Here is a 12,348-nt window from a genome sequence, read left to right on the forward strand (position 1 = left end):
GGGAAGGAGGGAACACTTTCAAGCTCATTCTGTGAGGCCAAAATCACCCTGATATAAAACCCTCACAAAGACATCACCAGGAATGAAAACTATATGCCACTATATCTAATAAATATGATGCAAAAATCCTGCCCAAATTGCTGGCAAATCAAATTCAACAGCACATCAAAAGGATTTTATACAAAAAAGGATCTACACAATCAAGTAGAATTTATTCCTGGAATGCCAGGAATAATGAAACATACAAAATCAATGTTACATTAACAGAATAAAAGACCATAACCATGCAGTCATCTCCAATGACTATATTATGTAATATATATATTATATATGACTATGTATGCCTATATTATATACATGACTATCTCCAATGACTATTATAAAATATATATATTATATAATTATATAATAATAATTAACTATATTATAGAACATATATTCTATAATATATAGCTTTGATTATGTTTGGGCCACTTCCTCCTAGTCCACATTTGTTGGGTGCTTGTGAGCCAAGATAGTGCTACTGCACTCCTGCCTGGGCAATAAGAGCAAAACTCTATTCTCAAAAAAAGAAAGGGGAAGGAAATACTGTAACATGCTACAACATGAATGAACCTTGAGGACATTATGTCAAGCAAAGTAAACATATGACGAAGACTATGATATACACTTAGCAAGACACACCCAAAGAAGTAAAATTCACATAAGCAGAGTGGGATGGTGGTTGTCAGAGGCTGTACAATGAAGGAAGTGGCAGAGTTGTTTAAAGAACATAGTTTCAGTTTTACAAGATGAAGGAGTTTGGAGATCTGCCACACAACAATGTGAATATACTTAATGCTAATGAACCATACACTTAAAAATGGTTAAGATGTAAATGTATAAAGTATCCTCGTTTTAAAAGCACAATTAAAAATCCTTTAATCATTTAAAAGCAAACAAAACAAGAACTACAAAGAAACCTTTGCCCTCACTCAGTGGATTTGTTATCAGGAGTTTTGGCTTTGTAATTCTGAGATTATTTTATGTAAATTCCCAAGAGTGAAGTAAGTAAACTAACAAACAGGTAATAAGCAAATAAGCAAACTAATTAGTAACATCAAGCACTTCTGTATAACAAAAAGGCATATATATCAAATAAACAAACCTAGGGCCAGGTGCGTTGGCTCATGCCTGTAATCCCAGCACTTTGGGAAGCCAAGGTGGGTGGATCACTTGAGGTCAGCAATTCAAGATCAGCCTGACCAACATGGTGAAACCCCACATCTACTTGGGAGGGGCTAAGGCAGGAGAATCATTTGAACCGGGAAGCACAGGCTGCAATAAGCTGAGACTGCACCATTTTGCACACTAACCTGTGCAACAGGGCAAGTCCCCAACTCAAAACAAAACACAACAGTTAGGTGAGGCAGAAAAAAAAAAATCTGTTGAATTTTAACTGGGAATCTGATTTAATAAATGAGAAACATCATTTCATTGAAGTGGTGATAAGAAGTCTACGTCCATTGAAAAAATCATTTTCAAAGCTGTGCAAAAGTTTAAAGACAAGCATAATAGGCTCCTACATACCCACTCTCCAGCTTCAAAACATGTTTAAACTCATGGCCAGCCTTGATTCATTTCACCCAGACAGTCTTGTGTTGGATCACTTGGAAACAAATGGCCAGTACCAAATTATCTGAACCTGAAATATTCTGGCAAGCCTCTGGAAAAGCTAATAAACTCTGCAAATGATTGCCAGATGTCTTAAGTGTGTTCCAATATATACATGCTTTATTTTGTTCCTTTATCCAAGTTTGTCTTCTTTAACAAGAATACTTCCTTCCTGAATGGTACTGTACACTGTTACTACTGGGAGATGCATGATGTCTGGTTCTCTCTTTTGTGGTCACACTGAAATCAAACAACAGGTTTAGGCATGACACATCCATTTATTATCACGTCTCTTGATGTTTTCCCCTAATGTGAGGGCCTGTCAACTTTGACAGCTAAGAAACATTCTGCCTAAAATTTCCAGGTTAATAGTAAATACCAGAAGCGCAGGCAGCACAAATAGAAAGTCATAGTGGTCAAACAATCAAGACAATCCCAGGCTGTAGAGTACTGAATTCAAGACAGCCAGTGGGCTCTTTAAACAGCAAGGCAAGTGAGGACTTTGGCTGCGTCTTAAATCAGGGTCTAAGAGGTCCCTGTGGGATGCCACAGGCAGGTAAACAGGGAGGGCACATAAGCAACAGAACAAAGTACAAAGTCACTGAAGGTAGGCGCAAAATGAGTTGCCATTATTTGTTTTCCCTGTCTTACTCTTTCAGTGAGTGCTACTGCATTTCTAGAAATTTCTGTTAAAACAAGTCAGGCAAAATATTTCATTTCCTCAGCACATCAGATATTAGCAGCACTTGGGTGTAAATGTCAGGAGTCAGAGCCTGGGATGTAGGGAGGAGAAAACAAATCTGCAGACATAGCTTTTCATCATCACTAGTTTAAGATTATTTGGAAAACTTCAGCCCTTCACTTCAAGGAACACAGCTAAAGTTTATCACATCTGAAACAAAGCTCCCCTCTTGTGACAAACTGAATGGACACAGAAAGCTTACATTCTTGAAAGAGGTTAGGCGGCTGGATGTAGCCCAAACGGACGTCACACCACCACTCAGCAACAAGAACCAACTGCAAACTCAAGAGACCATAAGGCAATATACCCTGTCTTAAGGAGAGCCAAATATGTTTCAGTTCTCTGTAATCATAATGGGTATACAGACAAAAATAGAAGAAATAGAAAAGAGAGAAAACAAAACCAAAAACAAAAACAGAGGGAGGTGCTGGACAACACAAGAAAAAACAAAAAAACACTTACCTGTGTCAAATTTGATAAAGTTGATTATCTTGCCAGTCCCTAAATCAATCTGCACAGTATCGTTCACCTTGATGACAGGATCTGGATAGCGGATGGTTCGAGCATCATGAGTCACCAGGTGTGGGATTCCCTTTGTCCCCATAGTAATCTTCCTCACTTTGCACAACTTGTACTATGCATACAGCAAGAAAAACCAATTTAATATGTAAACACAGGGGCAGTCACCCAACTATTACTTATCTCACCGATTTTCGGCATTTCCTCAGTCAGAGAGTCGCTTTCTTATGGTTTGGTCTCAGGGACTTTGGAAGTATAAGGAGAAAAAGTGTCTGCTTACCCCTCAGCAGCTCTAGGGCCTTTTTTTACCCTGGACTCAAACAAGCCTGAATTCTTGGTCCAGTGCTCTAGACTGTAGCTTGGTAGTTTTCCACTTTGGAGTAGAGGACAAAAAGAGTAATGGGCTTTGATCGTCATATTGTACCTCATCCACATGTATTCACCCTGAAGTTGGGGAGGATAGTAACCCCCTGTGCCCTTTGATATACCATTTATTGTCTGAAGGAATTCTGCTTGGCTGCTCAGTGAACCTCAAAGATCTCCTCTCAGTAAATACTGAAGATTTTCTGTTATGGTGAATAATCCTACCTACTGAATTTGGTTGTATATAGGATCTGTCTTCTCTTGTGGGGATTTTTATACCTGGTTGGAAGGAATGTGTTAAGTTGTATTCAGTAATTTTTTCTTTTTTTTTTTGAGACAAAGTCTCGCACTATCATCTGGGCTGGAGTGCAGTGGTGCGATCTCGGCTCGCTGCAACCTCAGCCTCCCAGGGTCATGCGATTCTCCTGCCTCAGCCCCCCTAGTAGCTGGGATTACAGGGGCTTGCCACCACACCTGGCATCTGGCTATGTACTTGGTATCTTAATGACAGCACCCCCTACCCTGCCTCTGCACACACTACCTTCATTACACTTGCTTATTATGGATGGCCAAGTACATACATCCCCATGTGGTAGGTCCATTCCTACAGTCACCTTGGTTTGTAGGGTGTTTGGTTTGCTCTCCTTCTGCCACCATTCACTCCCTCGAAGTGCCATCCAAACTTGTTTCACAGGCCCTAAAGTTTTAAAGGACTTCTGTCTTGCTGTGACTTAACTATGACAGGCAGTAGAATCAAAGTTTTATACGCTGCCTTTTTATGAGTATGCAGGGAGGTTTTTGATGTCTTGTCTTTTCCGGCCAAACACAAGTCTGGAAACACAGGCACTCCTAAAGTTAATTTGGGGGCGGTGCACACACTGTCAGCATATCAGGAAAGGATTACAAGTAGGCAGGCTCAAAGCCATGAAGAATCAAGGATATAATGGATGAAAACAAGATAGTATGAGCTGGAGGACACCAAACGAACTGCCTTGTTCACACCCTTTCCACACAACTTGTCTGCAAGGTGAGGCCCTGTCATTTTCCAATGCTCTCAATTCTCCACTGTCCCTCTTGAACCACTGACTGAGGAACTCTTCACTTCAAGTTTCCACTTCCCTTTATATAACACCTACACAAACCAACCTGAAATCTTTCCCAGCTGGCCTCCCTCAGAAACAAATCTAATTGCCCAGGTTCCATCTTTTCCAAAACTTCAACTGCCTATTCCCTCTACTTGTCCTCAGCCACCAAAAGAGCACTAGTCTCCACACTTACGGTCTTGATCACTTCCTTTGGCACCAATCTCTAATTCTCTCAAACAAATGGGCAAATGTTACCTATTATTTTACAAGAAACTCCCTCTTTCTAGTCGCTGTCCTGTATCTTCTACTTTGGGAATAACTCCTGTTTACAAGGTTCCGTCTTCTCAGTGTTCAAGAACTGTAATCCATAAACACATGTCACCATTTAAATGGTTACTCTTTGATTTCCACTTCTTGGTCTCTTTAACTAGTGTTTTTTACTTTTCAGAAACAGAACGTACACCACCTAAATCCTGTTCATAAACCTTCTGCAATATGAAATCTCCCTCTCCCCATGCACATCCATCATTGAACACAAGCTTCCAAATGTCAATGAGGACTCTGTGCCAACTATGCAGACAGTCTCTACTGTAACTCCTTTCAGCAGTGTTTCAGTCCACTATTTCAGTCAGCACCTACTTCCTTCTGTCTTACCATCTACTTCCAAGTTCCAACACAAGATGAACCCAATACACAACCATCTCAAGCATCCATGTATTTCATCAAGATCTGTAGCTAGCATCTCCTTACCCTATCACCAAATACTCAAACACCCTATCCCATACGTGCTTCCACCTACCACAGAGGGGATGTATTTTCAAAACTCCATGTCTTCTTTGCCATCTCCCAGGTGATATTTGTGCTCCTCTACCCCGACTTCCAATGGGAACAGACACTGCCTTAATTCCCATTACTCTTATGTAGGCTCATCAGGGGCTCACTCAAAATTTTGCTCCTATCCACTGTAGCAGCATACACACACACACACACACACCCCTAATCTCCCATTCTTAAACCTTAATGACTTCCATTTCCTTAGTCTTCAACTAATACCAAGTTGTTAAAGGGAAAAATTATGTCTGAAATGCATCAGGTCCACCAAGATCCACAAAATACCCCTTTTTCTAGTTTTATTTTTGAGGGCGGAGGGCTGTTTGGATGTTCTGTCTCTCCACTAACCTATGCTGCCTGTAGACCTCTATGAAATAATGTGATGTGTCCCTGACATCACGTTATTTAAGTCCCAGGAGCCTATGACTCTCCACTCTGAACTATGTCCTTGAACCTTTGGCTCACGCCAAAATAAACTGAGTGGGGTTTGTGACAAAGTGCTCCCTTCCCAGCTGCCCAAAGAAACAATCAGCAAATAAGCTCAACCAAAACTTCCCCAAATCTCTTACTTCTTACACAAGGTTAAGGTCTCTAGCCAAACTCTGGGTAGCCATTTGGACTTCTGGGTACTATGCAATACTTTGCTGGACTCAAGCTTTCTACATGGTGGCTGGCCAATCTGGTAGGGCCAATACTAGGTATTAACAACACTCCAGTATTTGCTCTTCCCAGTCCACCTCTTCCCATTTAAAAATTCACATGAAGTACCAATCTGCGTTGTCTCTTGATACCCAAATTTCTTACAAAAGCAGAAACCAGTCATCAGATTTGAGATATCTCCTGTGCTTTCTAGCTATTAGGCACAACAGAATCCAACACCCTGGGTGACTAACACCTTGGAGGATTCAAGGCCTAGTTCCCACCACCTAAAACAAAGTACCTCCTGTGGGAGCAACCCACCAAAACAGAAGGGACACTGCCTCAAGAGACACTACCGAAGAAGTCAGAAAAAAACAAACAACCAATTTAGTAAGTAACTAATCTGCCATGAAAATACTTAAGAATTCATATAGGGACTCTAATGTGTTTCCCACAAAGAAATAACTGAGAAAAGGCAATCCATTTAAACTAAGTGGAAACAACATCTGATGAAACATGTTGAGATTCACCTACAAAATGCGTCTCATAGTCAGACAGCATATGGTCACTGTAAAGGTAAATGGGTTATGTGAGAAATAAGGAAGAAGTCACCCCATGGCCTAAAATCCAGGGAAAAGAGGAAGTGATGACTCAGACATGATCCTCGTTTCCAAAGAAGCATTCCCTACACAGCAAAATGGAGGTGCTGTCCACAGAGAAACTCCCTTCAAAGTTTCCTAGAAGCTTTCTTCAGTTTCTAGAAGTTGACTATGGCCACTAAATTTGGAGACAAAAGAGGAATTTTTAAGGGCTGAGTATCAGGAAGTCAACAGTCTTCTAGGTCTATCAAGTGCCAGGTGGCACCACTATTAACACAGTCACGGAAACCTTGCAAGAAAGCATATTATCACCATTTCTAAATAAAACAAAGGCTTAAAAAAGGTTCTACGTTCTGTTGACTGTACAGTTACATATCAATGAATGACAGAGCGTGGATTTCTAGCCAGGCTTTCCTGGTTCCAGTATCACTTACATTTCCTGTACAGAAACATCCTGTCCCTCAGAGAACTGCTTACTGGTATCCTGTTTCTAAAACAGCCTCGTGTGGAAAATGCTTTACCTTATATCACTGAGGACCTATGTGCCTGGATTAAATAATCACACTAACAATTAGAGATAACAAATATTCTCAGAATCCGGCCTAAATGACCTCTGACAACCTTACTAACAGACCTATCTGTCTGGAAATTCTGAAGCTCACTTGACTTGTACAACGTACCTCTGCCTCTTCCACTCTGATGCGATGAACGGCAAAACGGCCCTTGGTGTCATAGACCAGGCGGAAATGCTCACCTGTCTTCTCGATGCTGATGACATCTGATTACAAACAGGTATGAGGAACATTGTTAACACAAAGTTTCTTTTGCCTGCACAGCAGGAACACTCTATGCCAGACCGAACCTGAGAACGTTTTAGCAGCTTGGGGGGCTCCAGCGCCTGATGGTGGTGGCTGAATGAAACCAACCAACCCCTGTTCCTGTCCCAATAAATGTCCAAGAAAAGGAAGTGACTACATTATTGGCTGCTCTACCACATCCTATGTTCTTGTACAATGACTGCCTGAAACTGTTTTCTGGGTTAATGCTCTCAGGATGCTGGCAAGAAAGCACACATGAGCATATCCATACATACCAGGAAACCAAATGAATGAGTAGTCCTCCCACTTAAGCAGACAAGGCTCAAGGCTCAAGGTTCAGCAGGCTGCCTTGTCAAGGGCTTGGCCTCCTTTACTTCATGATTTGACTTATTAGGAGTCTTGCCTCACTCAAGATTTGGGGTTTTGAGAAGGAAAGCAAAATACAAAAAGGAAAAAAAATGGTAGGAAGGGAAGTAGGAAAAGGAAAGTATGTCTTTTCTAACTCAGTGGCTGGACGGATCCTAGGAAAATATGGCCTGGAACCCCATTACCACTGTAGCATGCCTACACCTGATAAACCAACCATCCCCCAGTTTCCTAGACAATACTAGGATAAAAAAGCTATTAAAAGTATTGAGCCTGTAACCATGAAAAGAAAGAGTGAACAAAGCACTAGGTCAGAATTCCTCAGTTCCTTTCCCTACCTCCCCTCTCAGTATACTTTTTCCCAGAGGGGTGTGGCCCTTCTCTTCCTCCTCCACTCTCCCCTCCTACAGAGCTACAAATGCATCCTTGGAGATCAGAATAGAAATCACCAATACACAAAATGGGAAGACAGGACCAAAACCCTGTTCACTGAGAAAGATTCTCTCCTTGACCAATCATTAGCCAGACTCCTCTGAGCCCTCTTCTTGGCTGAGCTTCATCTGTGGCCTATGAAGACTTGAACACTAACATGGCTTCTAAAACATCAAGATTACCCAGTCCCCCTCCAAGTGTCTGGGCTGAGAAAACTCAAGGTTACCGAAAGAATTTATTGTTTGTTCCAGCCAACACTTGAGGACAGCTCTTGTCTGTCTCCCAGTCTCTACTGGGAGGGTAAGAACCTAATGCTGGTAACTGCCAGGTAGCAGCCAATGCTGGCCTCATCCCATTTACAGTGACCAACCCCTTTACAGCTTTTCACTTGAGGCTTGCCACTTTCTCCTTTTCCCTCGCTCTCCTTCTGAAAGGACAAGCACTAACTTCCATACAAATCAAAGTTCAGCGTCTAGTTTTTCCCTGGGAACATGTAAGCCTCACATCTTGTCTTTCTCTCAACCTGTTATTTCTTCAAAACAAAGAGCTCTTCCCTTACCCATCAATCCAACAGGGTATGTGATGTCCACTCGAACCTTGCCATCAATTCTGATGCAGCGTTGCATACATATCTTTTTTACCTCATCTCCAGTCAACGCATACTTGAGTTTGTTCCTGAGGAAGATGATCAGGGGAAGACATTCTCTCAGCCTGTGAGGACCTGTCGATGGACGAGGTGCCTGAAAAAGGGCAGGCCAACAGATTAAGCAGATGACGTGCCTTAGTTCAGCCTAAATTCTGCTGACCTTAACTTGTTGTGGGGACGAGGAACTCAAGAGGGCAATTATTTCCTCATTTAGAAAGGTGTGTCTTAGAAAGATCATGTCCCCAGCCATGTAAATCCCATTTTGTGCCCCTTCCTTCCCCAAATCCAGGCTCACAACCATCTCCCCACTTTGCCCTGCCCCAAGCACCACTGCCACTGGTACTGCCTGCTCAAACCTCCCTTGAACACAGTACTACAACCCATGTTCCTCAGGTATAGCTTACACTTTACCCACAAGCTACTATGACATATTCTACTACTCTCTCACCATTCCAGACCTCAAAGTTCCACACAAGCCCTGCCAATATTGCTGGACTGCCCCATAACACCCATTATGTATACTTCCATTTTTGGCTGCTTGTTAGCTCAAGTATGATCAAATTCACTCTGCAACATCCTGTAACCTATACTCTTGCAGTTTCGGTATTACACCATCCTTTGGCTATTTGCTACCAGTTCCTATAAAGGTCTCAAGGTCTGAGGCTGTACTATCTTGAATGCCACTCCCCAACTGTCTCTTAAGCTCACATCATGCAGGAATCCTTTCTGATAGACATTGTTCTTAAAAGCTGCTTCTACAGATCCCTCTTTAGTGTTGCCTGGCTTTCTTGTTAGATGCCTGCCTCCTATGCCTCTGGGCACAATATCCTCATCCCGCCAGGTCTTCAAGGTTTGGTTGAAGAGCCTCCAGCATTTCTCACAGAATTTCTTGCCCTTGTTAACTGGGCTCCTGTAGCCTTTACTGTTAAACCAGTAATTTGAGCTAAACGTACAACACAGCTACTCCACCCTCTAAAACAAAAGGTAGCTTCAAACTAAATACATTTGATCAATGGGGACTCAGTGCACTGTCATTGAGCTCCGTTTCTATGTGGAAATTGACACATTTGTTAACCCACTAAGCTCAAGAAGTGCTCTCTAAAGTGGGGACCTCCAACAGCAAGAGACCACCAAGACGGACATCCTGGCCTTTTTTTGTTGTTGGCATTTTTAATTCAGCATCTATTTGAAAGTGCAAGCTTTTAAGGAATGGGTTTGTAATACCACACAATTTGAAAGAGATTAAAACACAGCAGGCTGACATCTCGTTTTAAAACATTAACCCCGAACACCTTGAATAGTTCTTTCCCTTACGTCTTTCTGATCTTCTAAAGAGACTTTTTCAATTCACCCCCTTCCTGCAGTCAATCCAGGCCCCATTCCTCTTTCCCAGGATCCTAGTTTTCTCCCCAGCCTTCAACACTTGTGAACATATTGGAGAGTTCCGTCTCCTCCCAGCAGGGTGTAAGCTTCATCAAGTCAGATTTTGTTGTGCATAACCATTTTGTACTGGGACATATGCCCAAGCTTGGGGCCACATAACTATCACCTGGCATGCATCAGGGTCTCAATTAGTTACTAAAAAAAATGGCATATCCCGGTTCTCAGCGACATTATGGATCCGAACAGTGCTGAAAGTTGAGGGCGGAGCACTGTTCGACCCGCACTTGCCAAACAAAATATTAAAACTTTTTTCTTAGGGTCCTTTACAGAAGCGTTCAAGGACAAGTTCCGTGTGCGGCAAGTCTCTGCCGACGAAAATTCCACAAAACAAACAAACAGCGTCCCACGGAATTGCAAACACAGGCTTACAGAATGTAGTCTTGACTAAAAAGCAAATAAAGTTATACTCACAAATACACCCGTTAGTTTGTCGAGCATCCAATGCTTCGGCGCTGCAACACGCTTCAAGTGTTTTTTGGGGCCCCGGGCCTGAAAAGGACACCAAACTCTTTCAGAGAAATTCGCTTACAGTAACATGTCCTTATCTTCAGCTGCAGGAACTGTTAATGAGTAATACCTGATTCCAGCCGAAAAGACAGTCCCGTCTATTTACTGACGCCCCGTTTTGAGCAAATATTACTTCCTATCAGACCCCGAAAAGGGACACCCCACAAAATGCTCACAGACGTTTGAAAACCGCGGGTCTCCCTAGCGTCCGTCAAGAGAGCCTCCACAGTGCTCTCCAAGCGAATCTGAGACTGCCTCAAAGTGTGGAAAGAAACTAACCCGGGTAAAAAGCCAATACTGAGCTACGCAGTCAACGATGGACTGACGTGCCACCTTCCACGGCCCACTGGCCGAGCACGAGGGCCAGCCCAGAAACCCAGCCACACTCTTCTTAGACCTCCGCTCTCCACATCGGACTTCCTGAAATGGCACCAGCAGCATTTCCACCCCCCAAGTAAGGGCACCCGAAACGTGAAACAATGCCAAGGTGGAACTGCGTTTTTTCAAAGGATGAAGGCAGATAAAACCGGAGCTAGGACGCAGACGTCTTACCATGGCGAAACTCTGCAGCGGAAGAGAACACCTCCTCTTCCGGTGCAATCGCACTTTGTGGTCGTAAACCGCAGGAAGTCACATGACTGAGAATTTAAGTTCCTGATTCTTATTGTTCCGCTAGTGACGTCACATCCCGGAGTTGAATTTCTTAGAATTTTCAGTTTCTGATACTGTTTGATATCAGTTATGCCGCCAGACTTTTTGTTATGGTTTCCCAGGTCTGGCTGGCTGAACTGGGACGACGCAGTTTACACTGCTAAAATTATCTTTTGGCCGGGAGCGATGGCCTGTAATCCAAGTACGTTGGAGGCCAAATCGGGCGGATCACCTGAGGTCGGGAGTTCAAGACTAGCCTCACCAACATGGTGAAACCCGTCTTAAAAAAAAAAAGAAAAAAAGAAAAGTATCTTTCGCCTACGTTTACAGTATTTAACAAAAGCTCTGAAGGAGCACAGTTTACGACCCTTTTAAAAAATGCCAATTGTAAGAAATAAGCTATATAATTCCTTATAACTGTGAAATGCTGTGATTGCAAAATCATGATTTGTTTCAGAAACAAACATTCGTTGTTCTGGATTGCGGCGAATTTCACAGGTTTGAGAATGTATTGCATTCTAAACTTTGAAAGGGTGTGTTTTATGACATGGAATGTAAGTCGAATATCTTGTTATGGATTAGCTCGTGGTGATGGTTGCACAGGTTTTTGCATTTCGTAAACTCTCCAAAACAATTTCCTTCTAAGCGGGTGAACTAGGCTGTGTTTTAAGTTGTGACGCGTGCGTGCGAGCGCGTGTGTAGTGTTACAGCTTTATGGCGGTGAAATTGCTATACAAACCACGGCAAGCCAAATGAAGCTTCACTTCCTTAATTTGACGAGTTTGGACACAGGCATAAACCCAGGATACCACAATCAGAATCGAGGTAATGACCATCTCTATGACCTCCAAAAGTTTCCTTGTATTCCTTTCTGGGTGTTTCTTTTCTTTTACCTTTTCTTTCCTTTCTTTTCTTGCCTTTTTGAATGAGGCAGAGTTTCGCTCTGTTACCCAGACTGGAGGGCAGGGGTGCAATCTCAGCTCCCTGCAGCCTCGACTTCCTGGAGCTTGAAAGATCCTCCCAGTTCAGCCTCCCACCGTCCTGGTGCCACAGG

At 42.7% G+C, this 12,348-nt stretch overlaps 1 protein-coding gene across 2 annotated transcripts in view; it reads right to left on the reverse strand.

The window, feature by feature from the left end:
• Positions 1-12,348, reverse strand: part of RPS4Y1 (ribosomal protein S4 Y-linked 1) — a 31,159-nt gene that overhangs the window by 13,109 nt on the left and 5,702 nt on the right. Inside the window, exons 2-6 of one of the 2 annotated variants that reach the window (XM_017518859.2) lie at positions 11,196-11,229; positions 10,548-10,625; positions 8,607-8,787; positions 7,112-7,209; positions 2,858-3,029 (exon numbers count right to left, since the gene is read on the reverse strand). In XM_017518859.2, the coding sequence (XP_017374348.1) occupies positions 2,858-3,029; positions 7,112-7,209; positions 8,607-8,787; positions 10,548-10,625; positions 11,196-11,198 (532 nt within the window). In that variant the 5' untranslated portion in view covers positions 11,199-11,229. Of the gene's footprint in view, positions 1-2,857; positions 3,030-7,111; positions 7,210-8,606; positions 8,788-10,547; positions 10,626-10,922; positions 11,107-11,195; positions 11,230-12,348 lie in introns of those variants that run through there. The other variant, XM_017518857.2, reaches the window with a different exon arrangement.

Source organism: Cebus imitator, unplaced genomic scaffold (assembly GCF_001604975.1).
Source record: "Cebus imitator isolate Cc_AM_T3 unplaced genomic scaffold, Cebus_imitator-1.0 Scaffold708, whole genome shotgun sequence".
NCBI classification, from domain to species: Eukaryota; Metazoa; Chordata; class Mammalia; order Primates; family Cebidae; genus Cebus; species Cebus imitator.